The following is a 27,708-nucleotide window of genomic DNA, read 5'->3' as shown; positions in this document are numbered from 1 at the left end:
CACAGAGCGGGCACTCGCTGCCCTGCACGCTCCAGTGCCACTGGACACCACACTCAGCGCAAGGGACAATTTTAATCCAACATAAAACTTCCCGAAGGTACGAACAGAGCTGGGCACTGGGCAGGAAGACACAGTCCCCTTGGCTTTTAAGACATTTCCCATTTAAAAAATCCTCTTCCCACCCTATCCACGCCACTGGTGCGCAGCCAAGTCCCCCATCCCGCTGTGACAGCGGGCAGGGGGTGCCCAGTGTCTCCCCAAAACCCCGCTGCCTTTCCAAGACCTTAATACAGAGAGTGGAGGGAGAAGCAAAGGAAACACAGAGCAGCTCTTGTTGCTCGTTTTTGGGGGGGTTTAACAGCACCAGTTGAACGGGAGAAGCGGGATACGGAGCCTGGCACAAACCACACGTGCACAAAAGAATCCAACACGCAGCCCAAAAATCCACCGGGGGCACGGTGATGCCTGATGGCAGCGGGGTTGGCAAACCAGGGATGTCCCCCTGTCACCATCACGGTGCTCAGAGCACCACGGCACCAAACCACGGCTGGGGGCGGGGAAAGCCAGAACATGCATCAACAAATGGAAACGTTTATATCCCAGAAACCAGTAGAAATGGGGGAGAAATGCTGGGTTGAGCTGTTGTTTGTTGGATAAAGATCAACAGGGGGGGGAAAGAAATAGATGAAATTCCCAAATTAGAAGTGAAGCAGCACAGGCGCTCACTGGGTTGGGGCAATTTTTGAAAAAGAAAAAAAAAAAAAGATAAATTGGGATTTTGTAGGTGTCTATGCACTGACCAAGCAACACCACGGGATTTTGTGTCAGAGAAATGGAAGAAGAAGAAACTGACCCTAAAAATCCCATTAATATTCCCATCTGGGGAATGTCTCAGTTTTCCCCACCTGGAAGGGCCAATGGAGCCAGGTGGCTATAAAATCTCCAAATAAAATAATTAAACTCTTTTTGTATCTCCTGTAAGCTTATAAAATGATCCATATGCTCATCATCTGATGATCCATATGCAAAGAATATCCCCCCCTCTGCATCCCAGCCTAGAGCACCAGCATTTGGGGGATCTTGCTGTGGATTTTGGGTTTTGTTTTAATTTTAAATATTAGAATTATGGGGTTCTTAGGAGATCCGGGCTGTTTCCAGCTAAAATTGAAGTTAAAAAGTAGGGAAAAGCGAGTGGGTTAGAAAACAGTGGGCTGGGAGCTGGGAGACGCACGGGAAAGGCTGGGACTCCCAGAGCTGGGTTGGCCCCTGTGACAGTCCTGCACTGCCCGTTTAGCTTATAAAAAGTAATAAATTAATTAAGGAATATTTGCATCGAGTCCTTTCTGTACACAGAGGCTGGGGCCCAGCTGGGGAAACGCCGCTGCCGGAAAAGCTCCTGCGTCTCTATAAAAATATGAGCATCTTTCAGGGAGTACAAAAAGCCTTCCAGGGGGGCGAAGTGCCGGGGCACAGCCGGCCCAGCCAGGGTCCAGAGTGGCTCCAGGGATGTTTCTCTCATGGATTTGCCGCACAGCACAGGGTGCTGGGGAGGCACTGGGATGCCACAGGGAGCCTGAACCATCCCTAGTGCCAGTGTGGGGCTCAGGCATGCTTGGCCCCGCTCCACGTGCCCCGGGGAGCCGGGAGATGAGCACCCGGCGGCTCCTGGCCCTGTGCTGGCACTTGCCAGTGGTCGGCTGATCCCTGCCCGCAGTTCCGCTGCTGCTGGGAGCCACGGTCCCGGTGCTCGCACCCATCCCACAACGGCAAGGAGATGCTGCTGTTTGGCTGCTCAGTGCTGCTGATGGGGTAGGAGCCCTGGCATTCCCACTCGGCCACCGCCGGCTCCTGCTCGAAGCTCTCCGAGCCCTGCACCGCGATCTGCGGGACCGTGCTGGGCTTCGGCTTGGGCGGCGGCTCCGCCGTGCCCTGCCCTTCCTCACTCTTGCCGCCGTCTTCGCTTCCTGCCGCCGTCTCCTGCTCATCAAAACTCACTTCTTGAACCGCCTCTTGCTTCTTGAAGGAGTCCCGGCGCTCCGACAGGTTCAGGCGCCGCATCACCACCATCTCCTGGTCCCGGTCGTGCCTCTCTCCCAGGCGGGAGCTGGCGGGGTGGTACCCGTGCTCCCCCGGGTACGGCAGCGCGTCGCCCTCCCCGATGGCCTCCCCATCCAGCGTGGACATCTCCAGCCCCAGCTTGCGGCCGCCGCCGGTTTTCTTCTCGGCCAGGATGGTGACGATCTTCTCGGCCGACTGGACGCGCTTGAGCAGGGGGGAGCGGGGGCAGTCGGCGCTGCGGGGCCGGGAGCTCTGCCGGACGATGGTGGGGGGGGACAGGGTCTTGCCCTGGAAGGAATGGGGGGTTTTGGGGTACCCAGGGAGCGGAGATGGGGAGCGCTGGGGCGAAGGCGGGCGCTGGGCCGAGGAAGGGGTGCAGGCCAGGGGCGAGGGGGGGATGCTGCTGGTGGATTTGCGACGTCCCACTTTGTAGCGTTGCCCACCCAGTTTGGGGGCCAGCCCGTGCAGGGAGCTGGGGCGCACGTGGCCGGCGGGTGACGTTGGGGTGCTGGAGGAGGGAGAGGTGCTCTGAGGGGACACAGCATCTGCCGTACAAAGAGAAAAGGTCACTGTAGGGGTGGAGTGACACGGCCTCCCCGAGGGACACGCAGCATCCTGCCCTGCCCCGAGCCAATATCCCCCCTTGGGATACCTGAGGGCAGGTCGGGAGCGGGGCTGCGGCACGGTGTCGTGGGACCTGGGGACAGGCTGTGCGTGGGGGACTCCGGGAGGCTCTCGCTGGAGGACAGGGAGTGATGGAGACCGGAGGAGAAGCTGCGGCTGGTGTGCAGGACTGATGACTGCTTGGAGATCTTCTTGAAAAGGGATTTTCTCCTGCTGGGAGGGACAGGAATAACTTTGGTTTCTCCTTAAAGCTGTTAGTCTCAAGTCTGCTGACCTGGTGGCAGCAGGACCAGACCCCACTGGATATCCCAGTATGGCAGATCCAGAGCATTCCCCCAGTACCCCACACATTGGGACAAATGCCATTTTATCCCGGTTTTACCTACCTATCTTGGCCATCCCTTTTCCTGCTCTTTTTACTCCTCCGTGCCATCCTTGTCTTGGAGCTGTTTTTCCGTGCAGGACCAATTTTAATGGAGGTGTTTTCCAGGGCAGTGGTCCGCAGGGCCACTTTATTCCCACTCTGGGGGATGGAAAACAAATCTTTGCAGCATCTGATCCGTGCCAGCTCGTGCCTCGGCTGCCAGCAAAGGCAATGCCAGGGAGCTGCTGAATCGATGCCCTGGCAGAGCAGAGTGGCCCTGGTCACCCACCTTCAGCAGCAGCTCCACAACGTCCCGATGGACCAAACCCAGCACGGACTCGCCGTTCACGTGTGTGATGAGATCTCCTGCCCTCAGCCCGGCCTCCTGTGCAGGGCTCCCCTCCTCCACGCTCTGCAACCCAAACACAGCGATTTTATTTGGATGCAAGCTTCCTCTTGGGGTTTTCTCACTTGGAAAGGCAGCGTCTGGCACCACTAGAGCCCAGGGCACGTACCCAGACCATGTGGTGGACAGTGTAGACGTCGCTGTCACCCATGTAGACGCGGATGGCTCGCAGGGTGAAGCCGTACTTCTTCCCCGAGCTGTGGATGATGATGGGTGGCCGCAGGCTGGCGATGGCCAGCGAGGAGTCTCGGCTCGGGGAGGAGTCCCGGGAAGAGGGGTTGGATGAGAGGGAGTGAGGGGAGATGGGGCTCATCAGGGCACTACCACCAAAGTCATCTGCAAGCAGAAGGAGCCAGCTCAGCCCAGTAAAACCATGTGACAGTGGCCACGCAGCGGGATAAATCACACAGCACACAGACCTGAGGTGATGATGAGGGACAGGGCTGACACCGAGGCAGATTTGGGCACACGGCTGCCCAGGGAGGCTCTCTGCCTCTCTGGCATATCCTTCTGGGTGCTCAGCCGCCGGCCCCCGCTCGGCTCCAGGCTCCGGGGAGTCGAGTTCTTGGTGCCGGTGCTGTTGCTCCGCAGGCGGATACGGTTCAGGCTGACAAGATCAGCTGCACAGACAGGAGGAGGGAGAGTTTGGGGATGTAGAAGCCACCCCGTGCCACGCAGGACCCTGTCTGTCCCCAGAGAACCCCACACTGGTGCCCACAGCCTACGCACCAGATAACGCCGACTGCTTCACTGCACCTCCAGTGCCCGCGTCCGAGTCTCCCACCACAAACTTGGGTCTCTCTGGCTTGGAGGATGCGACACAAGGGCTCTCATCCTCCGAGGAGAAGGCAAACTTGGGCATGGTGTCCAGGCTGAGGGTGCTGGGCAGTGCGGTGGGGCTGCGGCTCCGCTCGTGCCGGGAGGTGTACGGCGTGGAGCTGCCCGACGTCCAGGAGCGGAGGCTGCGTGGGAAGAGCAGGAGGGCTCAGGACAACCCAAGGTGGGCACTGAGTCAGTGCAGCACCCACAGGACACGTCCCACTGACCTCACTGAACCCTCAGAAATAACACAAACCCTTCAGTGCCATCACAAACCCGCGATGTCAAATCAAATCCTTGGTCCCAGCACAAACCCTTGGTCATGACACAAACCCTCAGTGTTGGCACAAACCCTTTGTCCTGGCACAAGCCCTGGGCACTGGCAAGAGCCCATACCAGCAGTGCAGCCCCCCCTGAACACACACCGGGGCTCAGTGCCCGCTGGCCGGCTCCTGTCCTCATCTCCCGAGTGCCGGTCCCACCGCTCCTCCTTGTCATCGCAGTGACTCCGGTCAGAGGAGGAGAGGCTCAGGGTGGAGTTAACTGCCAGGAATTCTGAGCTGCTGTACACCTGAGAAGGAGAGGAGCCATCAGCAAGGAGCAGAAATTCGAGAATTTGGGTGTTCTAGCATCAGTCAAGCACTGATGCTCGGCACAGCCACACTGTTTGCAGTGCCAAAGCATTTTGGAGGCTGCAGGAGGGACTGGAGCACCTTGCTGAAGCGATGGGAGCAGGAGGAGAACTGCCCGATCTCCACTGATGATTCCTCATCATTGGTTTCCTCATCCTCCGAATCCAAGTGACGATACCTCTCAGAGCGAGCTGAAAGCAAGAGCCAGAGGGGGAAGGGATGTCACCCTGCCTGCAACACCCCACAGCCTGACTGCAGAGGGCCAGGTGGGACCTACACCCACAGGGTGACCCACAGTTCCAAATCCCAGGGGAGTTTTGGGGGGAGGAAGCTGTTAAGGAGGATTCTATGATTTGTGATTTAGGTTGTAGAAGGACCAGCTTCAGCCAGGATATTTCCAGCCCCCATGGGAGAATCCAAAGTGCAGCTGGGATAATGGATTGGCAGAAGTGGAAGAGGGATGGATTTGGCCTCACTGTCAAAGTAGCTGGTGTCATCCTCCGACTCCAGCTGGGGGATGAACTCAGCCTTCTGCCGCAGCAGCCCGTTCCAGTCCAGATGGAGGAAGAAGGAATGGTGCTTCACCTCATGTGCACCTCCTGCCAGGCAGAGAAACCCGTGTCAGGGGTATGGGGCAGGATCCAGGATGCTCCCACTCCCACCCCAAACAGCACAGTCTCTCCTCCACACAGAGAAAACAGCTTAAAAAAGATGGACAGGAGCCCTGTGCAGCCTTCCTGGGGGGAACCCTGAGCAGGAGACTTCCTCTGAGCACCCTCAGCGTGGTAGGGCATGCTTTGGCTCAAAGCCACGCAAATCTGATGGGAATCAAGGTGCCAGGTCACGCCCTGAGGGGGCTGTGGTGCATACCAGTGCCCAGGCGCTCCAGGGGACACTGCCTGAGCAACCGTGTGATCAGGTCCTGGGCATCTGCAGGGAGAGCCTCGTCCCCTTCCGGCCACATGATTTCATCTGCAAGGAGAAAGGAAAAGGGGTTTGGGGTGGCTGAAAGCGTTTGGGCACTTCTGGGCAACAGGAAAGTCCCCCGGGAGCTGCAGTAGGGGAAGGGCCCTCCCGAAGTGGGAAGTCAAAGCTTGAGGAGCCTCCTCACTGTACAGCCAAGTGTAACAGGAAGAAATTAAACTTCCCACGTGTTAAAGGACGAGCCTTGGCTGATGGGAACACAAACTTGCCCCTGACACTCACCACTGATGACCTGCCCAAAGAGCTCCTCGGGGGTGTCTCCGAAGAAGGGGACGCAGCCCACCAAGAACTCGTAGAGGATGATGCCCATGGCCCACCAGTCCACGGGCTTCCCATAGCCCTGGATGAGGATGACTTCGGGGGCAATGTACTCTGGAGTGCCACACACCTGTGTGGGAAGCAGGGGCTGACACCTCTGCAGTGACCTTTGCAACAAATCCCAAGGTTATCTGGGATGGCAGGTCAGCCACGCAGAGCGGGACCTTGTACCTGCTTGTCCATGAACTCCCGTGTGTCCTTCTCCATGTGCCCTTCGTAGAGGTTGGTGGTCATGTTCATCAGGCCAATCTTTGATAGCCCAAAGTCTGTCAGCTTTATGTGGCCCATGGAGGTGATGAGCAAACTGCAAGAGAAGACAGACACCCCCCAGTGCTGCTGTTTGCTTCTGGGGAGACCTGAGATGGACCAGCTGCAACAGCACAGAACCAGTCTCTGGGGAACAAAACCCATTCTGCCCTTCCCTCTTGGCTTTCCCTTCCCCACCCAAAGCCACCCCCACCCTTGCTGAGGCCCGACCCACATCCTCACTTGTCAGGTTTGAGGTCCCTGTGGACGATGCCGTAGTTGTGGAGATACTCCAGTGCAAGGACAGTCTCAGCAAAGTACATCTTGGCCATGTCGACAGGCAGCGGGCCCATGTTCTTCAGCAGTGTGGCACAATCCCCCCCTGTGGGGACACAGAGGGCTCAGGGAAGGCAGTGAGGTCAGCAGGAGCAGCAGCCTCCCAGCCAGCCCCTCTGAGCAGCTGATCCTCAGGCATGGGGCACAAACGCTCTCCTAGGTGACCATGGCCACCACCTTCATCAAGGAGATCAGGATCACAAAGTCATTTCTTTGTGCTCCCCTCTGCTCCCTGGAGCAAAGCAGGGCAGGAGATGTCCAGGTGGTGTCCTTGATGCTCAGACTTTGATATCCCTCCCTCCTCCCTGCACCATCCAGCCCTGAGTCCTGCTCTCACCTTCCACGTACTCCATGACCATGCAGAGGTGTCGCTTCGTCTCGAAGGAGCAGAACATGCTGACCACAAAGGGGTTCTCAGCGAAGGTGAGGATGTCCCTCTCCACAAACACCTGCTGGATCTGGTTCCTCAGGATAAGGTTCTGCTTGTTGATTTTCTTGAGGGCGAAGCGCTGCCGCGTCTCCCTGTGCCTCACCAGGTACACGGCCCTGGAGGAACGGCTGGACCTCAACACAGGTCCTCCAGCCACCAGCACTGACCACCCCACACCGTGGGGCTCGGACAAAGAAGGGCTTTGGAGTCATTTACAGACGGAGACAACTGATAGGAACTCCCCAACTCACCCGTAAGCCCCATTGCTGATCAGCTTGATGGTCTCAAAGTCTCCCTCGCAGGGCTTCCTCCGGGGTACAGTGACTGAGGGCTGGCTCTGAGGAAGACACAGGTTTTGAATGTAGGCAGGAATTCACCAGCACCATCATGTACCACCTCCAAAAGCTTCTTTCTGCCACAGCCCTCTCCAGCCCCGAACCAGAAGCCCCAGATCTGCAGATCAAGAGCCCACTCTGAGCCCTGTCCACTCAAGAAGCCAAATGGGAGACTGTGAGATCTTCCCCTTGAACACATCAATCACCCCAGGGGACAACCCAAAATGAACATGTCCCAGTCTAGGACAGCTGCAGGGAGCTCTGGTGTGGGGTGAGGAGGAGGAAGCTGGAGACACGAGGTGGGACATGCAGGTGGGACCACACTCACCTCACAGGTGTCATCGTTCTCTGGTGTAATGGTGTTCCCACTGTCAAAGTGATCCAGCTGCCCCATTTCTGCAGATGACAGGGATAGATTTCACTTTCCTCATGCTCAACACCCACTAAAATCACCCTCTGCCCAACCATTCTCCCTCCAAACTCAGAGACCCCACAGGGATTTAGCCACATGCTTTGCTCGAGCTATTGTATGGAGAAATTCAGGTCATGACGTTAAGAGGTTCAACACGAGGTTAAACATTTATATAATTCTTTTTTTTTTTTTTTTGATAGTCATTCCTGCGTTCTCCAGGGATTATGATTCACCCCCCGGGGCCACAGATTAAGTGTTTTTGAGCTTAATCTGCTTTGCTGAACGTGTTGGAAGCAATAACAAGGAATATGGGGCTGGCCAGAAGGACTTGGCCATCGTCCTGGTCCTGCTGTGACCTCCCCACCATGACACCAGCTCAGCCCTACAGGTCTCCCTGGCACCTCCCAGTGCTCAGTCATGATCACCAGTGGCCAAACTGGGAGTCTACATCCTGCTGCAGACCTCAGAGCCCCCAGCCCAAGCTCTTCCCTACCCTCCAGTGGGTCCTTGACGAGCCCCAGTTGGCTGATGATGTATCGGGGGATATCAGTCTTTATTCCCTGTCCAACTTTGGCGTGTCCTTCTGCAGCTTCCAGGAGATGATAAAACTCCTCTGGGTCAAATTCCTGCGTGGGGAAAACCAAGCACAGTTGAGGAGAGAGATTTTGCAAAGTTGAACTTTTCCTCTGAGCCTTGCAGGTCACACCTGTAACTGGGGACAGGCCTGGGATGCAACATTCCCCCTTCATTCCCCATGTCAAGGGTGATGGAAAAAAAAAAGGTATCTCTGTGAGTTGGCCTTGGAAGGAAAACTAAGGGAGATGAGAATTTCATTAGGAACCACAGCACAAGGTCACTGCTTTAGAAATACAGCAATTCGACCGAAAAAAAAGCTGTGAAAACCACAGAATCACAGAATGGTTTGGGCTGAAGGGAATTTAAAGATCATCTCATTCTACCCCCCTGTCATGGGCAGGGATACCTTCCACTATTCCAGCTTGCTCCAAGCCCCATCCAACCTGGCCTGGGACATTTCCAGGGGTCCAGGGGCATCCTGGAGGCTTTGCCTCCTCTCCAGGCTGGCATAGACCATGAGAGACAAGACAGGAGCTTCCATGTCTTACCAGGCACTCCAGAAGTCGGGCAGGGCGGGAGATGATGATCAGCAGCTTCCTCACCAGCTGGTCAATGAACTTCACTTCCTCGCTCTCAGAACGCTCCTGAGCCTGTTGGGGATGGAGACAGAAGCCAGGTGTGTCTTGGTGGCCTCACGAGGTGGCACCAGGCAGAGAACTGCCCTGTACTCACATCTCGGAGCATCTTCTCCAGTTTCTCCTGCAGCTCCATGAAGTAGCGGGAGGTGATGAGAGCTCCCTGGGACTTGGCCAGGCAGTCCCGGGCCAGCTCGATGATCTGGTGGTGGATGAAGCCCAGCACCCCATCAGCCAGGGGCAGGGTGCTGCTCGGGGAGAAGTTTGTGATGGTGTCCTGCAGGCGCTCTTCCATCTGGGCTGTGGCCTGCAAGGCAGAGTGGATGGTGATGGCCAGGAACACACAGCCCCATGCCATGGGTTTGGCCAGCCAGGATCTCATCCTACCACCTCCTGCATTTGATTTGACCATCCAGGATCTCACTCTACCTCCTGCACTGGGTTTTATCACTAAGGATCTCATCCTACCACCTTCTGCACTGGGTTTGGCCATCCAGAATTTCATCCCACCCCTTCCTGCAGCTCATACACATCAAGGCCCCACCTGGGACCCAGCTCCCAACAGACTGCAAAGCCTCCACCAAAATCTCCAGAGACCTCTGCCTGCTCGTGTGATGGATAATCAACCACAGGTTTATTATGTCTCCAGTGTCCCCAACACCCCCCATGATCTACCCATGCATTCCATACTCCCACAGGGAGGGGAGGTTGTTCTGGAGAAGGTGAAGCACACATTCATCCCCCAAGTCCTTGGGGATGCAGTTACCTTGGGGAACCTCTCCTTGTAGACATGGTTCATCATCACCACCTCATTATCAAACGTTCCACTCGTCCGTCCAGGGCTGCAGAGGGAGGAGAAGGATGATGTTACAAGGCTCAGGTCGTTTACATCAATGAAAATAATCACTACCCCTGGAGAGCAATCTGGTCCCTCCTCCTGGTTCTAAGTGGTTAAAACTCATCCAAGTGGAGCCATCAGCCTTGACCAGCACTCCCAGCAGCATCCTGACCACTGGTGGTCCCTGGCATGTGGTCTAGGGAATCTTAACCCAAACACGAGTCACTTGGAAATCCAGAACTGAGAGGCTGTTCCATCATCCACTTGGATTTGAAGAACGAGCTCATCTTTCACTTCCATAGGATTCCACAATTTCTTTCCATTATTGCCATTTTTGCAGCTCACCAGCAAACAAAAAACCCAACTGAACCTCGTGGTGGACAGAGAAACCTTCATTAAACATGGCTTTCCTCCTTCCCTCACTCAGCACTGCCCCTCCCAGGGCTCTGCCTGGTGATCCCGTTATGCAAAGCAAGTTGCAAGAGCAGCCAGCAACACATTAACCACTATAAAATAATAAACATGGTGATTAAAACCAGCTCCAGCTCAGCCCCAGCCTTTACTGTGCCAACTGCAGAACCAGCATCTCCTCAGTGAAAATGTCTCCACCTACAAACCCCTGTCAGATAATTAATCTGATTTTAATGAAATTTCGGCCGGCAACATGCAGGGCTGTGGCTCTGCCTCTGGCAGCAAAGAGGGTCAGGAGATTTTTCAGAGAGAAAAGAAGATTTAACCAAAACATCCCCTGCAAAAAGTACAAGCCTCTGGTGCTGGGCAATGTGGGTGGCTCACTGCACAGGGTGTGTCTTGGAGCAGCAAGGTGGAGCTCAGCAGGTACAGCTGAGGTTCAGCTCACACAATGACCACTGGCTCGATGCCTTCTCCAAATTTTTCCTCTCTCCAGCCCACAAATGCCCATTTACCTGCACACTTTGTGTTTTGTTTTGTTTTGGGTTTTTTTTGCAGAGGCAAAGGCCAGTCCCAGCAAGCAAAGGTTATGTTTTCTGATCCAAGCCCATGGGAATGGGATTTTTATTTTTTAACAGCAGGTAAGTCATACAAGGATGGCCACTGCTTGGGCTTCTGCTAGGTGATCCCTTCCTCACCATCAAAATCAGACAACTGAGCAAGAGGCTGCAAACCAACTACTGTGGAGCAAATCCCAGTTTGTCCAGCTTCAGCTCTAGGACACAGGTATTGTCTGCTGCCAGGAGAGCAATGCCACATCCCAACAGCTGAGAAGATGCTGAGAACCAGACCATGGAGCTCAGGATCACAGAACCATGGAATATTTTGGGACACCTTCCACCAGGCTAGGTCACTCAGAATATTTCCAGAGATGAGGCCCCTACAACCTCAAGCCAAAATTTCTCCAATTCCCTGCAAGGGCAAAACCCGTATCAGGGTTTGGGATAGTAGCAGGACCAGGACACCCCAGGAACAGCTGGTGAGAGGGCAGAGGATGCCCTGGATGTGCCAGCACCCAGTGCATTGTCCTCGGAGCTCCTTCCCAGGCCAGGGGAGCCCCACCTGAGGCTCCTGGATCGCGGGCGCAGGCAGGGCGAGTGCCTGCCCTCCTCGTCCGTGACGCTCTCCGTACTGCGGAAATGCTTAGAAAGGAAATGCAGCTCGTCGGGGGTGGGCTGGTACGGCAGCTGGTGCAGGCGCTCCTGGGAGGATGAAGATGACTGGGAAGAGAGAGAGGGATGCAGGGCATCAGTGGATGGGGTGGGAACCAGCAAGCCCAGTGAGGGAAATATCCCTCAGAGCCTCTTAGGAGGCTGGAGACATTGACAGGCAGCCTGGGCTGGGCTTGGGAATGTGGAATGTGGAGAGGAGCAGTCTGGGGAGGTCTGCACTGCTCACTCCCAGCCCAAAATCCCCCATTCTCCCACTCAATCTGGCTCCACTGAGCCCCATCCCTTGTAACTCCAGCATCCCAGGCAGCTCGGTCCTGTCACACTCAGGGATGCTCTAATTCCCAGGGATGCTGTAACCCCAGGAACACTGTAACCCTAGGACACAGTAACTCCCAGGGATGCTGTAACCTCAGGGATGAAGTTAACCCAGAGATGTTGCAATGGGACACTGCATCCCCCAGGGATGCTGCAAGCCCACAGCCAAGCCTTATGGCTTTCTTAAAAGCTCATTTGGGAAGCAGGATGCAGCTAAAGCACATGGTCCTTTAAAACCCTGCGTCATGGAGCTTGGGAGGCATTTGACCAAAAATCAGGGGGTTTAGGATCTCATCTAGCACCATGAGAAAGCAAACGTTACCGAGACCGTGGAGCTGGGGGTGTTTGTCCCATAGCCAGAGGAGGGTAACGAAGCCAGTGACCACCTTCTGCCATCAGCCCTGCCAGTGCAAACGTGACAATCACACACAGGGAAAAAAAACAACATTAAATGCAAATCATCAACATCAGAGCCAAAAGCTGGGGAGCAAGACACAGTCGTGGCTTGAGGAATAAAGTCCTGAAACCTCTTTTTGGAATGGGCTGAAATGGGGTGAAATAAGAAGTTTGCAGGTGAGGGGGGCTGCTCTGCAGCCACAGTGTGCAGGGACAGTGGCAGGCAGCAGGGTCACTGTAAAGGGAGAGAGCTGGGGCTCCATCAAATCCATTTCAGGGCAAAAAGAAACGCCTGTGAGAGTCTGATTTTTAATTAGAGCAAAATGCAGCCTGCTGGGAGTTTTCTTGGTGAGAAACTGGGATTCCCAAAGACACATCCTGAGACAGCAGGCGCCGGGGAGCAGAGCCTGCCCATAAACAGGAAGGGAACTGCTCATACGCAGGCAAATGCTTCCTCCTGGAGATGTTTCCAAGGGATGGGGACACGTCCAGGTCAAGACGAGGCTCTTCACCTCCCGCTGCCATTTCCCGTGTGGGGTCAAGGACAGCAGGAGCTGGCAGGGTGCCACATCCAGCTCCAGCAAACTCCTGACCCCACAGCCTGGCTGCTCCCTCTGTTACAAGTGTGTAAACCACCCCAGAGCCTCCAGCGTTTTTCCATGTGACGATCGATGGGTTAACATCAGCCACCCGCCCTCCATGTGAGCAATTAATTAATTAGTTAAACAGGGTTTGGTGGCTGCATCTGGGGCATGGGCTGGGGAGGGGATGCAGCAGGATCTGCCTCAGTGGGGACCTGGATGAGCATCCTTCCCTGGACATCTGAGAATCCACCAGGAGTCTGAGATGGGGATGAACACATGGCCAGGGGTGGTGTGATGGGGACTGAGATATTTCTGCTCCCAGAGCTGTAGGGAGCCCAGTCCTGGTACAAAATTTCCCACCCAGGGATGCAAACAAAGAATCACAGAGTCCCAGATGGGGGGACTTGCTTGGAAAGGACCTCAAAGACCCAGTGCCACTCCCTGTCACGTGCAGAGACACCTGCCACTTGACCAGATTGCTCCAAGCCCTGTCCTGCTTGAACACTTAGAAAAGAAGGTCCCTGATGATGTGGAGCAGACACCTCCCCAAAATGCAGCCCATGCCCATCCCTGGTACTTGCCTGTCAGTCCGAGGAGCATGGCTGAGGTGATGGGAGGAACCAGTCATGGCAGAGGAAACAGCATCAGGCCAGAAACCAGGCAGAAGAAAAGCAAAAATAAAAGCAAAAAAAAGTCACTTGAGATCAACAGAACAGTTCCCTGGTGGGGGGATGATCTTTACGAGTGAATATTTACTGCTCTGGGACTGGGGTTGGGAGCTCACCTGCGAGCAAAGGGGAAGTTGATGGAGGTGCTGGCAGAGAAGTTCCGTGGGCTGTCCAAGGGACTGCTCCCAGCTGCAGGGAGAAAAGGGGAAAATTAATCCCAGAATCCACCCCAGTACAATGTCCAGGGTGCTTCAGGCAGCTCCTTCAGGGGAAAGTGTTCAAGTCACTTCCCAACCTATTTCCCCCCTGGAAAATGCACCTGGCAGCCAGGAGCCAGTCCACTGCTGCTAACAAGGTGCTGAAGCCCTGCAAAATATTTGGGTAATTTTGGGAGATGCTGAACCCATCCACTGGGATAATCCCTCACCTGTTGGCACGGAGAGTGGGGAGAGAGGCCGTGAGAGGGTTGGAGAGGGGGTGCCCACCACTAAGCTCTTCCTGTTGCTGCTTCTGCAACTGGGGAAGAAAGAGAGGGAATTAATTTAGGGAATCAATGACAGCCAGAGCTGGATGGGCTCAGGCACATAACTATCTGCTTGCACATGAATTCCTGTGCCAGGGAACACGGCTGCTGTCACCCCACTGGTTACAGATCTCCTGCCACAGGGAAGATCCATCCCCAAGCCCAGTGCTGCTGGAGATGGGCAGACAGGGTTATTTTTAACAAAGAACTGTCCCATCGAGGTCCCACTTCTGGTTTTGGCTCTGGAGAGGGCAGAGGCAGGAGGTGCCTTGGGCAACAGGCCCAGGGCAGGAATAGAAAAGGGGATGTAAAAGGAGGAAGCAGTGGAAATGCCAAGCAGCCACAGCCTGACCTGCTCCAGTGCATGGAAAATGCCCCCAATTCCTGTAAACCTGCCTGCCCTTGGTGGTCCCCATGTCACAGCAGAGAGGACAGTCCCACCCCCCCGACACTGCAGTGTCACCAGGAATTTGTGGGAATTTTGCCCCAGATGGGCCGTGCTCTGTCCAGCAGCAGGAGGGAGACACGTGCAGCAGCACCAGGTGAAAAGCAGCACCCTGACACCCCAAAACTCCCCAAAAATCCCATGCTGGTACCACAGCCCAGCATCCCACAGAGCATCTCTGCAAGGCCACATCCACAACCAGTGGGTCTTCACATCCCTGTATCCATTCCCACCTTCCCAGCTCACAAGGATTTCAATCCTCACAGGAATTTTGTTTTTCCTTTCCTCTCAGCCCTGAGCCCAAGGCTGCCTTGCAAGAGTGGCTCAGCCTCAAAAATTCCCACTGCTGCAGCCCCACTCTTGTTGTTCCCCACTCCCACATTTCAACCCTGTTTAAAACTCCATGGGCTCATTTAAGTTCTCCTTCACTCTGCCAAGAGGAAACTGCAAATATCCACAGCACAGAGCAGAAGCTCAGGCACGAGGACAACCCTCCCCTTCCTCTATTTCCGCTTCCTCAGGCTGCAGATTCCGCAAAGACACCGAGTTTCCTCGCCGGGCTGGAACAGGAACCCACACAGATGTTACCAATTAAAGGACACCTGTAACATCACACCACAGCCACAAACACCCACAGCACTGAGGGGGTGACCTGGAAGGGAAGGGATTCTCCATGGATCCCAAAACCAGAAGGGAGTGGCAGATGTGGCATCCAGGCTGTAAAGGACAGTGATTCACAACAGGTCCCTCTAGGTGGATGTACAAGACATTGATGAACAGCCAACACCAACAAGGCATGGACAGAGCTCCAGGCACATGGACAGAGCTCCACACACATGGACAGAGCTCCAGGCACATGGACAGAGCTCCACACTCATGGTCAGAGCTCCACACTCATGGACAGAGCTCCACAGGGATGGGCAGAGCTCCACACTCATGGACAGAGCTCCACACACATGGACAGAGCTCCACACCTGACATCCAGCACCCTTCACCCCCTTCTGGCATCTCTCCCATGCAGGACTCCTGCTCTGGTTTTAGTGGGGCTAAAACCAGAAGCCCCAACTCTTTTGAAGGTCTTGGCTTCCATGGAAGCTGCTTGGGGCCCTCCAAACGTCTCCTCTGCACCTCCCTGCACCCAGGATGAAGGGTCTCTGAGTGTCTCCTGGGACACATCCTGGGACTGCTCTGAGCTCACCTGGAGCTGCAGTGACCCTGGAGGGCTCAGATGTTCACCCTCAGCATTTGGACTGAGCTGAGATGTTGGGGGAGACAGAAACTTTCCCCTACCCTACAAAGAGGCAACCATTTGACCCTTCCTGGAATCACAGAATCCCAGAATGGTTTGGGAGGGAACTTTAAGATCATCTCATCCCACCCCTGGCATGGCAGGGACACCTTCCACTGTCCCAGGCTGCTCCAATCCCAATGTCCAACCTGACCTGGGACACTGCCAGGGATCCAGGGGCAGCCACAGCTGCTCTGGGCACCCTGTGCCAGGGCCTGCCCACTCTCCCAGGGAACAATTCCTTCTCAACATCCCCTCTAACCCTACTCTCTTTCCTGCCTCTGGTGTTTGATTTTCTCACTTAAACACAGGCTCAAACCCCAATTAGAGCTGCAAACTCAGCCAGAAGCCACAGCCTCGGCTGCGTGTGCCGGATGGGAAACTGAGGCAGCGTGAGCAGCCCTGCCCCAGCACCGCAGCGGCACAGGAAGAGGTTTGGGAACCGGGAGGCTGCAAAGAGCTGCCAGCTCTGACATTGCTCCACTGCCAGCCCTGCCCCAGGGACCGCGGTGTGCGTGCGTCTGTGTCCTGCACAGGGGACAGCCCGGGGACGAGGAGCTCACCTCTCCTCCCTCGCTTTCATTTTGGAAGTGAAAACAAACCTTTAGTGAAGCCAGTTCCAGTAATGGTGACACAGAGCGAGGCCGACGTTTCCTGTTTGCGCGCGCTCCACCCTCGGCTCCCACAACCATCTTGCGCCACTGTAACCCCCCTCCGCCTGACACATCATCTACAGCTGCTTCCCATCCTTCCCGCACGGAAACCCGGGCTACAAACCAGCCCCAGGGCAGAGACGAGCTGCCGAGCCCCGATGGCAGGCTCTGGGGCTGCTGCCCGCTCTGCCTCCATCACCTAATTGCACGTTTGGTACCAAAAATGGAGTGGAAAATCGCTGTCAGCATCTCCCGCTCCGCTCGTGCTGAGGCTGCCTTGGCCGCGGCGCTGCCGCTGCCATCCAGCACTTGTTTCAAGGGATATGGAAAGTGTGTGACAGCCAGTGTGACCCCAAAGCCTGGAGCAAAATCGTGTGTCAGCCGTGGGGAGGCTGCCTGGGAGGAGGAGCCGGCATCTCCCAGCGCCTGCCGGCACCGCACCAGCACCCGGCCTCGGCACGGGATGTCCAGAGGCAGGAGCAGAACCTGGCAGTTCCACTGCATCCCAGAATATCCTCGAGTTGGAAAAGATCCACAAGGATCACCGAGTCCAACTCCTGGCCCTGCACAGAACCAATCCCACGCTGTGCCTGGAGTGCTTGGAGTGTTTGGAGTTGCCCAAACGCTCCTGGATCTCAGGCTGGGTACCACGAGCAGCTCCCTGGGGATCCTTGGAGCTCAGGGAAGGGCAGGATGCGGCTGCACGACACAACGCCGATGTCTCGACTGAAAAACGGCTCTGCCAGGACCTGGGCGAGCAGGGATGGGTGGCTCGGGGTCAGGGCTCTGGAAGGGCACAAAGGGGCTGCAGCTCCCGCTCCTCTCCCGCGGGATCCGCCCCTAAAACTTCCCAGGACATCAGAGCACCGTGTGCCAGCTGCCAGCCCGGCGCCGGGCACTGCAGGCGGGTGAATCCGAGGTAGAAAACAGCCGGTTTGGGACAAAGTGGGTGCGGGGTGGAGGGAGCAGGGCGGGGTGGGGCGGTGATAAGGGAACAGGCGCAATCTCAAAGGGCAGAGCAGGCGGCTCCGCTCCTGCTGCGTGACCGAGAGCACGTGTCTGTTCTCCCAGCTCCCTTCCTTGCTGGCTCCTTATTCCCCAACAACTCTGATGTGCCTGGAGATCTGGGGAAGTGCCATGGATCACCGCGTCCTGGAAAAAAAATTGCTTTCCAGTGGGATAAATTCATGTCTAACTTTGAAACCCGCTGAACCAAGCAGCTGCATCTCAAGTTTCTCCATGACATTTGTCCTCCATGACTTGTGACAGCGCTGAACTCGGCTGCCCCCAGGGATGGGGCTGGGAGAGGGCTGGAACGGGGCTGGGATGAGGACCAGGGTCTGGATGGTGATGGTGAAATGCAGCACGCTGCCTGGCACAGACCCCACCACACCCTCACTCTGGCCCCTCATCCCACCCCAGCCCAAAGCACTGTGGGTGCTCCTATCGACCCACCCTGGAGCACCAGGTAACACATCAGGCACCTCCGGAGAGCAAAATCCTAAATCCTCGAAGGGAATCACAGGGTAACAAGTTAGGTATAGACTTATTTATTTCTTTGCACTGCAAAAAAAAGCCTCAAGAACCTGCCCAGCACCCCGGGGTGCATCCCTGCACGTCCCTGCGCCGCGGGTTCCCGGTGGTGGGTAGGAAATGGTACCTGTTAGGTGTGCTGGGCTGTTCTCCTGTGCTCTTTGAGGTGTGAGCAGCCACGGGCAGCATCCACGGAACAGGACCCCTTCAGCATCGAACCACCGGCTCTCCTGCCCATCTCCACATCCCCCCACGGGAAATTAGGATCCTTCAAACCTCTTAATCCCACTAAATAACATCATATGCTTTCTGTTAAATAGGCCAGAGCGGTCCTCACGGTGGATTCTAGGAATACCAATGAAAGAAGAGCAAATCCTCTGCCCTTCATGAGAATTACAACCTCATCATGCTCAGCTGGAGACAGATGACTGCCTAGATCATCTTTCCAATTACACATCTCTCCCACAGGCCCCCCCAGCTTGGCCACCCCACATTGGAAAACCCCATCCAGTGCCTTTTCTTAATTATTAAGGACCCTCTTTGCTCGTCCTCGTGCACTGGCAGCAGGAATTCCCAGAGCCCAGGTGAGGCAGGGCTGGGATGGGATGGATACCTTTGCTAAGCAACCGTGTTGCTTTGTGCCAACTCACGCTGACACTGAGAGACAGCAACAATGGGAATCTCTCTGCTCTGCCTCCGCACCAGCTTAAACACCTCAGTCACACAAAGCCTTGGGAGGGTTTGATGCCTGAGCCAGCTACAGCACCCCGAACCTGCTGGATGGAGGTCCCAGCCTCCACCACCCACACCTGGGGGGCTCAGTGGGTGCTCTGCACCTTCTGTCCCCCTCCTCCTCAGGGATGTGTCCCCCCAGCCTGCCTGGGTCAGGCCTGGCCTTGCAGCTGGAGACCTGGGGAGCCCCACTGCACCCCATTTATGCACCACCACCACAGCCCCAGCCCTGCTGCCAAAGGGGGTGGGAGTTCTTTGCCCCCTGGAGCTCTGGCGCCTTCCCACCCCTCCAGGCACCCTGGGGACCCTCACCCTGGCTCAGGCCATGTGGCACATGGGATCCATCCCATCAGCAGTGTCCACCTTGGCTCAGGGGGTCACAGGGTATGTACGCCCTCGAACATGTAAGACACCCCCTCCAAACCCACACACACTAAGGATGGGTACAGAGCACCCCAAAACATCCCCTAATGCCCTGGAACCCTAAACCCTACATCTCCTATAGCACTGGGGTCCCAACCAACCCACCCAACACTGCACAGCCACCCCACTCCACCACACTCGGGATCTGGAGGGTGTTGCCTCAGTGCACAGCACCCCCCAAAAAGATGCAGCTGTGGTGCATAGCCCCTCCAAACCCACACACCCACATGTGACCCCCAGTGCTGTGAGCCCCCCAAAAACCACACAGTCTGGTGCCCAGCCCCCCGTGCATTGTTGTCTCTCCCAAACCAAGCACCCTGCTGCTTCCCACGATGCACACAGACCCCCCTCCCCAAACCACACACCCCATTGTGCCTCCCAAGTGCTAAGACACCCCCCCAAATCACACACACGCCCCCCCCCAGACCATACACTCCGGTCCATCCTCTGGTGCACCCAGACCCCCCACAAAAACACACACCCCAGGGAGCCCCTGCGGTGTAAGGACCCCCAAACCCACACACCACGTGTGCCCCGGGTGCAAAGACACATCCTCCCCTCCCAGTCACGCACACCGCTGCCCACCCCCCATGCACGGTGGCGTGTCCTGTGCCCCCCCCAAAGCACTCGCCCCGATCATCCCCGCTGAATCCCCCCCCAAACCACGCACCCCGGTGCATCCCCCGCTGAATCCCCCCCAAACCATTCACCCCGGTGCATCCCCCCCCTGAACCCCCCACCAAACCACGCACCCCGGCTCCGCTCCCACCCTGAGCCCCTCCCGCCGGTGCCCCCGGTGCCGGTGGTGGCTGCCGGTACCTCTTGGAGCGCTGGAGGAGGGCGCCGGCCGCCCGCTGGCCCCGGTAACCGGGCGGGGCGGCTCCCCAGCAGCTCGGGTCCGACATCGTGGCCCCGCCGGGGCCCGGCCGAGTCCTCCGGCACCGAGCGGCTCCCCCGGCACCGAGCGGCGCCCCGGGACCGTGCGGGGCTGTGCCGGGGGCCCGGAGCGGGGCCGGGAGCGGGGCCGGGAGCGGGGCAGGGAGCGGGGCCGGGCTCCCGCCGCCGCCGCCGCCGCCTCCCGCTGCCGCCCGCCCCTTCCCGCCTGGCGGCGACGGGGTTACCATGGAAACGGGCAGCGCCCCGAAACGGGGTCGGGGTTTCCATGGAGATGGGGGGATCACCCCCAAAAGGAGAGGAAGTGGGGGGGGGGGGGGGTAACCGCGGAAAGGCGGCAGCGGCACAAAACGGGGTTGGGGTTACAGTAGGGATGGGGCATCACCCCAAAATAAGGTCAGGGTTGGCCTGGAGGTGGGGAGCAGCCCAAGACGAGATCGGGATTGCCATAGACACAGGGCAGCATCCCAAAATGGGGTCAGGGTTAACCCAGAGATGGGGCAGCACCCCAAAATGGCCCTTGGGTTACCATAGAGACAGGGCAGCACCCCAAAATGCGGTCAGGATTACCATGGAGATTAAACATCTGCTACTGATGCATTCGAGGGGCACAAATCATCCCCTAAGCCAGCGGGGGCAACTCCGAAGCCTGGGGCTCCCTAGGAGCACTCTGGCACCCATGGGATGTGTTCTCTGAGGCCACCCACCCTGCAGCTTCCCACCCACGGTGGCTTTCCCGTTCAGCCAAGGAGATCCCAGCGCAGACCAGTGACACCCATCCTCCTGCATGGTGACACACCAGGGCGACCAGAACCTCCCGAGCTGTGTGGGATGGCATAGCCACACTCACGGGGCCAGTGCCACAGCCAGAAATCCTGGTACTGTTGGGTTGGGCAGGGGTTCAGCACCTTTCCCCTTGGATCCTGCCCAGCAGTCATGAGACACCACCACAGACTGCCTGTCCTTGTCCCCATCCTCATCCCCCTCCTTGTCACCATCTCATCCCCACCATGAGCATCCCAAAAAAACTCTCTCCTCAAGGCCTCAGCCGAGCATTCACAAGGCCACGCTGGTTTTCCCACACGCTGCAGTCACTATGGGGCAAGTGGTGGCCAGGCAGGGCTAGCGGAGGGAGGGGGCCAGCAGGCAGGGCCGCCATGTGCAGGCAGGGCACAGGCAGCACCCGGGCAGCTCCCTGCCGTGCTGCCCACAAATGGCTCTGCCTGTTGCTGAGCAGCAGCAGAGCTCCCCACGGATCCCAGCCGGCACCAGCTGCTCTCCCCAGCACGGCCGGAGGCGCCGGCGTCACCCCTGGGTGCCGGGCAGGTGCAGCTCTGTGCCACGGGGCGCAGGGCGGGGTGTGACCGCCGGTGCCAGCACAGCTGGTGCACCTTGTCCCCGGGACAGAGCGCAGCTGGCACAGGGCACAGGACCCGGCCACCACGGCCACCACCTCCACCGGCAGGGCACCGCAAGGGGCTTGTGGCATTTTGGGGGAAGGCAGAGGAGGGGAGTAGACAGGAGGAACCCGCGTCTCTGGAGCAGCCCCTCCTCACTTTCAACCCACAGCGGAACAGAAAACGTGACAAAGGAGGTTTCCCAGGTGCCATCCCTGCTCCCATCACAGTGCCCTGCCCTAGTCCATTCTCGATGTCCTCCTTCACAACAGGGGTACTCAGAGCCTGAGACTGAGCTGCTGCCACAACATTCCCACTGGGTCTCCCCAAAATGGACCAGTCAGTAGCAGAACAAAGCCAGCAGCACAGCCAGGCTGGTTTTGGTGTGTGCAGGGGTTGGCACAGACCCCAGCCACACCACTCCATGTGTCCCATCAAAGACAGTCGTACCCTTTGGAGTACCCCAGGATATCCCTGGTGGAGAGGACCCACTTTTCTGTCCCCATCTCCACCTCTCTCCCCTCATTCCCTGGAGCAGGTGGCCACAGTTCCTAGGGAGGGTTTAGGGGGGTCTTACCTCCAGGGGTGCAGGGTTAGTAAGGGGCTGCAGGGACTGCAGGGGCTGCAGGGGCTCTGCAGCGTCGGGCTCTGGCTGCTCGGAGACAAGCTGCAAGGCAAGACGTGCCGGCGCGGTGTCAGTGGGTGATGGATGGCGCTGGTGGCCCCTCGGTGGCACAAGTCCCCTGGGTCGGGAGGGGGCCAGGGGCCCAGAGCGGAGGGGACATGGGTTTTGGGGGTCAGGAGGCAAGGAAAGTGAGGCAGAGCCTCAGGGGGAGCGCAGAGGACAGCAGGGACACTGCAGGGTCTGGAAAGACAGCCGGTGGTCTGGCGCTGTCGCGGGGGCCTTCCCCGGGAGGGTCCGGGGCTGTGACTGCAGGAGAAAGGGCCAGGACCTGCGGCCCGGGAGTGGGGAAGCAGCGGGATAGGAGTGGACCGGGATGGGGCATGTGCCGGGACAGGGAAGCAGCGGGACGGGGATGGCCCGGGGTCCTGCCGCCCTCCCCCGGTGCCGGTGCCGGTGCCGGCGCGCCCCGCCCCGGCTCCGACTCACTCCAAGGTCAGCGAGGGGATCTTCAGCCTGTCCCGACGCGACTTCATTCCGCCGCCGCCGCCCCGCTCCGCTCCCGCCGCACCGGCTGCCCCCGCGCTGGGCGGCTCCCGCGGGCGGGCGGCACCGGCGGCCTCGACGGGGCTCCGTGCTCGGCCCGCCGGGCCCGGGCCCGCCCCCACGGCTCGGCACGGCACGGCACGGCACGGCACGGCACGGCACGGCACGGCACGGCTCGGCACGGCACGGCACGGCACGGCACGGCACGGCAGCCCCCGGGCCCCCGCGCACCCGGCCCGACCCTCCCGGCCCAGGGGCGGCCCCGATCCGCGCCGCTCCCGGGATGTGCCGGGGCGCTGCCGCTGCTGAGACACCGCAAGCCCAACACAGCCCCGGTACAGCCCCGGTACAGCCTCAGTGCATCCCTAACCGTGCCGGTATGGCTGCAGTGCATCCCTAACACCGCCCCTGTGCTCCGGCCGTGCATCCCCAGCACAGCCCAGCACAAACACCAAGGGCAGCTCTGCAGCCTCCTACCACATCCCAGGGTACCCCAGTACATCCCAGTACTGCTTAGAGCACCCCAACATACCCCAGTACACTCCAGTACACCCCAGTAATGCTTAGAACACCCCAATACACCCCAGTACACTCCAATCCTGCTTAGAACACCCCAACACACCTATAGCAGAGCACACCACACCCCAGTACACCCCAGTTAACCCCAGCACATCCCAGTGCACCCCAGGAGATGTGCAGTCAGGTGCCAGAGAACATGATGATGCCACTCCAGATTTCAGGACAACAAGCCCTGGTGCCATTCAACAGCCATCCCTGCTGCCACCCACGGTGCCAGTGCTGTGTTCCCAAGTGTGACCCTCTCGGTGACTCCCCACCCCACACCCAGGGTGGCCCAGCTCGGGGACTTACGCTCTTCCTCGGCGCGGCAGGCTCAGCTCCTTCTGCAACAAGACAAGCAAGAGGTGGGGTCAGAGTGCGGCCCTGGGAGTCGGGGGGTGCCCACCTGCAGGACCCCAGTCCTGCCAGCCACACCCACACACATCTGGCAGCACCCGGCTGTCACTGCACGATGGATCCCCACCCTCAGTGCGAGGGTGAGGGTGACAAATCTCCCACCCCGGGCCAGCACAAAAGGACATCTTCCAGTGCCCCCAGGGCTGGTGGCCCCAGGGCCAGGCCCAGGAGCGATGGCAGGAGGGTGGTGCAGTGGGAGCAGCACCCATGTGCCCAGCTGGAGCATGGTCCCAGGATGGTGGTTTCACCCTGTCCCCCTCCTCGTTCCCCCCCCCACCCCCGGCAGCAGCCAGCAGCCCCTACGTTATTTATTTTTCCAGCCTCTGGGAATATTTCTTGTGAGAATTGTTTGCTCACAGGTGGTGCAACTGGCCAAAGGGCAGCTGGGGACAGGAACCCAATCCAGTGCCATCCTCCTGGCCTGTTGGGCACCATCCGACTCCAGCACTGCTCTGGTGCCCACCCGTGTGCCACCTGTCACCCCACAGAGTGTCACAGATTCTGCCAGCACACTGTGAGTGGCACAATGTGGACAGGTTGATGTGTGCCCTGGGATGCAGGGACCTGTGGCAGCTGTAAGTGCCGGTTAATGCCCCATCATTGCCCTGATCCTGTGCCCACTGGTCCCGTACCCCCGAGCAGCCCAGACCCATTTTTGGCACAGGCACAGAGCTCCCTGTGGGCTGGAGCTGCTGCCCCCCATGTAGGAACCCCCAGCAGCACCCATACACCCCCAATCCCCGGGGTACCCATGCCCCATCCCGCTGCCCACGCCACGCAGCCCCTGTGGAAATCCCGGGATTGGGGCGCGCTGCAACGCAGTGATGCAGCAGCATTGCCATGGCAACGGGTGACATCATGCCTGGGTGCACAGGGACTCGGCAGCCCCGGGCCCACGGGTGCATGTCTGCCCCGGGGTGGCACGGGACGTGTCTGTGGGTGCAGGGACAGGGACACGGCGTGGGTGTGGGTGTCTCTGTGCACCCAGCAGGGGCTGACCCCAGGCCCGGCTGGGGAAGGGGATGCGGGGTCCTTACATGGAGGGGGAGCCCCCCAGCACCCTGAACCAGCTCTGCTGTCACCCAGCCCGGATCCCCACCCGCGCCCGGAGCTGTGCTACTGGCCACCAGCCCCCTGCGCAGGGGAGGAGGCAGAGGAGGCAGAGGGTTTTACTGCTCAGATGGAACAGTGGGACAGAGGACTGTCCCCCATGCTCGCCCACACATATCTATGGGTGCAAGAACACGGAGAACCCAAACCCCTTCACTGCCAGGGGCTCTCCGGCCGTTCTGTATCCCCAGGGACACCCAGAGCATCCCCCGGTGGCCCTGAGGACCCAAGTGGGGTAGTGTCACAGAGCCAGCACCCACAGGGTGCCTGATACTCCTGTCCAGCACTGTGCATCTCCCTTCAGCAGGTCCCAGTGGGGGCCAGGATTAACCATCAGCTGATCCCTGTGAGGACAGCATTAGGGACCGCACCAAGGATGGCATCAGTGATGGCATTAGAGATGGCATCAGGGACAGAATCAGGGATGGCATTGGGACAGCATCGGGGGCGGCATTGCTGCTCAGCGCTTTGGGATTAAGTCCCTGGTCGGAGCCTCTTCCCACCCCTCCTGCCATGGGCATGTGGGCACCCAGCCAGGTCCCACGGCTCTGCGCTTCCCGGGACTGCCAGGAACGACACCCACAGCCAAGAGTCCCAAAGCCGACGGCCATGGCTCTGTCACAGAGCACAGGGCTCTCTCCCGGGCTGAGCGTGCAGCGGAGCGCAGCTGCCCGCGGAGCTGCCAGCTCGGATGAAGGCAGCGCCGTGCCATCCTCCAGCGGCCCCGACAGCTCCGCCCGGGCCCCCCGGATACTGCAGATGGGGTCGGAGGCGTCAGGTCACCCGGAAAATCCGGCTCAGCTCTCAACTCTGCGAGCCGGGGGGTCCCCGGTCATCACCGCTCCGAGCTCAGCAGAGCGCCGGGTTCCTGCGGGAGCGGATGCAGGATGGGCAGGAGGATGAGTGTCCCTCTGCCTAAGGGAGCAAGAACGCCAGGCGATAGAGGGGCTCAGAGAGGGGCTGGCACAGCGGTTCGGCACGAACCGGCATCGGGAGCTGGGCTGGAGGGACCACGGTGCTCCCACGGGAGCCTCCGCACAGTTGGGTACCCCGCACCGACATCCCCTGGCATTGCTCGGGCTCAGAGCCGGCCGGGCTCCCAGGTGGGTGTCCGGCTCCTGGCCCACACTGTTCACACACAGCACCCACCTCTGGCCCCCGCAGCACCCACCTCTCACCCACAGCACCCACCTCTCTCACACACCCACGCAGAGCCCCCCACTCCCGCACGCAGCACCCACTTCTCGCACCCTCATGCAGAGCGCCCAACTCCCACCCGCAGCACCCACCTCTTGCACACGCAGCACCCGTTTCACAAGCGCCCAGAGCACCCACTGCTCACCTACAGCACCCACCCTTTGCACACCCACCTCTCAACTTACAGCACCCACCCCTCGCAGAGCCGCATCCGGAACTCCCACCCCTCACCCCTCACGCCCACCTCCCACCCGGAGCACCCACCTCTCACTCACAGCACCCACCTCTCACCTACAGCGCCCGCCCCCCGCGCTCTCGCAGCGCCCACCCCTTGCGGACCCGCACCCCGAGCACCCCCAGCCCAGGCTCGCCGGGAGCGGGCTCCCCGCGCTCCCTCCGCCCCCGCCCCGCCGGCCAGCGCTGCCGGTGCCCGTGCCCGGTGCTCACCTGGAGGCCCCGGCGCCGCAGAATGCTGGGCTCGTCCATCCCGCCGCCGCCGCCGCCGCCGCCGCCACCGCCTCCCGCTGCGCCCGCTCCGCCCGGTGCGCCCGGTCCGCCCCGCCGGTGCGCCCGGGGCGCCGCCCAGCGGCCCCAGCGCGTCACCGGACGCGCATCAGCACCGAGCCCGGGGCTGGCACGGCACGGCACGGCTCGGGGCTGGCACAGCACAGGGATGGCACGGCACGGCATGCGGCTGACATGGCATGGGGCTGGCACGGCACGGCTCGGGGCTGGCACAGTACGGGGCTGGCACGGCACGGCACGGCACGGCACGGCACGGCACGGCACGGCACGGCACGGCACGGCACGGCACGGCACGGGGCTGCCGTGGCAGGGCACAGCATGGGGCTGGCACAGCATGGCTGGGGTCTGGCACAGCATAGCACGGCATGGGGCTGACATGGTATGGGGTTGGCATGGCACAGCACAGGGCTGGCATAGCATGGCATGAGACCCACATGGAACAGTGCTAGAATAGCACAGCACAGCACAGCATGGGGCTGGCACGGCCTGGGATCGGCACAACACAGCATAAGGTGGTGTGGCACAGCATGGCCTGGGAATGGCACAGCATTGGGCTGGCACAACACAACATTGGGCTGGCACAACACAGCATGGGGCTGGCCTGGCCTGGGGATGGCACAGCACAGGGGAGGAGACCCACATGGCCCAGGGCTGGAATGACACAGCACAACATCAGACAGGAAGGCATGAGGCTGACATGGCATGGGGCTGGCACAACATGGGACTGGCACAGGACTGGCAGGGTATGGGTATGGCAGGGTGTGGGGGTAACAGGGCATGGTGCATTCTGGGTTTGGCACAGTCTGCTTGGCTCAGTAGAGCCCAGTATGGCACAGTCTGGTATGGCATGGCATGGCATGGCATGGCATGGCATGGCATGGCATGGCATGGCATGGCATGGCATGGCATGGCATGGCATGGCATGGCATGGCACAGTACAGCACATCATGGGGTTGGCAAAGGCTGGCACAGTCTGCCTGGCTCAGCACATCCTGGCACTACAGAGTCTGCCACGTCATGGCACAGCATGGCACGGCACAGCATGGCACGGCACAGCGCAGGCCTGCACGGCACAGCATGAGACAGCCCAGACCTGGCACAATCTTTTTGGCTGGACACAGTCCAGCACATCAGCTGTGGCACACACATGATGGCCTGAGGCTGGCACAGTCTGCTGATAAGGTAAAGCCCAGCATGGCAAGGCCTGGGGCTGGCACAGCGGGATG

At 59.1% G+C, this 27,708-nt stretch overlaps 1 protein-coding gene across 8 annotated transcripts; it reads right to left on the bottom strand.

The window, feature by feature from the left end:
* Positions 1 to 53: 53 nt before the first annotated feature.
* Positions 54 to 26,488, bottom strand: MAST3 (microtubule associated serine/threonine kinase 3). Of its 8 annotated transcripts, none has more exons than XM_088179387.1 (28): positions 26,405 to 26,488; positions 23,546 to 23,577; positions 14,047 to 14,135; positions 13,736 to 13,808; positions 13,533 to 13,553; positions 12,294 to 12,372; positions 11,547 to 11,704; positions 9,942 to 10,017; positions 9,273 to 9,482; positions 9,089 to 9,190; positions 8,458 to 8,590; positions 7,881 to 7,948; positions 7,469 to 7,554; positions 7,125 to 7,333; positions 6,695 to 6,833; positions 6,377 to 6,509; positions 6,110 to 6,275; positions 5,774 to 5,875; positions 5,380 to 5,502; positions 4,985 to 5,094; positions 4,697 to 4,842; positions 4,182 to 4,414; positions 3,872 to 4,072; positions 3,562 to 3,788; positions 3,336 to 3,458; positions 3,069 to 3,205; positions 2,711 to 2,895; positions 54 to 2,603 (listed from the first exon to the last, which is right to left on the bottom strand). In XM_088179387.1, exons 1-28 carry the CDS (start codon positions 26,441 to 26,443, stop codon positions 1,603 to 1,605), a joined length of 4,401 nt encoding a protein of 1,466 aa, XP_088035513.1. In that variant the 5' UTR covers positions 26,444 to 26,488; the 3' UTR covers positions 54 to 1,602. The 8 variants fall into 8 exon arrangements, with proteins under 8 accessions (XP_088035513.1, XP_088035516.1, XP_088035509.1 ...); XM_088179390.1 differs by having other exon boundaries at positions 2,711 to 2,892; XM_088179383.1 differs by lacking the exons at positions 23,546 to 23,577; positions 26,405 to 26,488 and adding exons at positions 22,085 to 22,174; positions 22,619 to 22,698.
* Positions 26,489 to 27,708: the final 1,220 nt, after the last annotated feature.

Source organism: Sturnus vulgaris, chromosome 26 (genome assembly GCF_052056855.1).
Source record: "Sturnus vulgaris isolate bStuVul1 chromosome 26, bStuVul1.hap1, whole genome shotgun sequence".
Lineage (NCBI taxonomy): Eukaryota > Metazoa > Chordata > Aves > Passeriformes > Sturnidae > Sturnus > Sturnus vulgaris.
The sequence above is the reverse complement of the archived record's forward strand: the minus strand, read 5'-3'. Positions and strand labels throughout refer to the sequence as shown.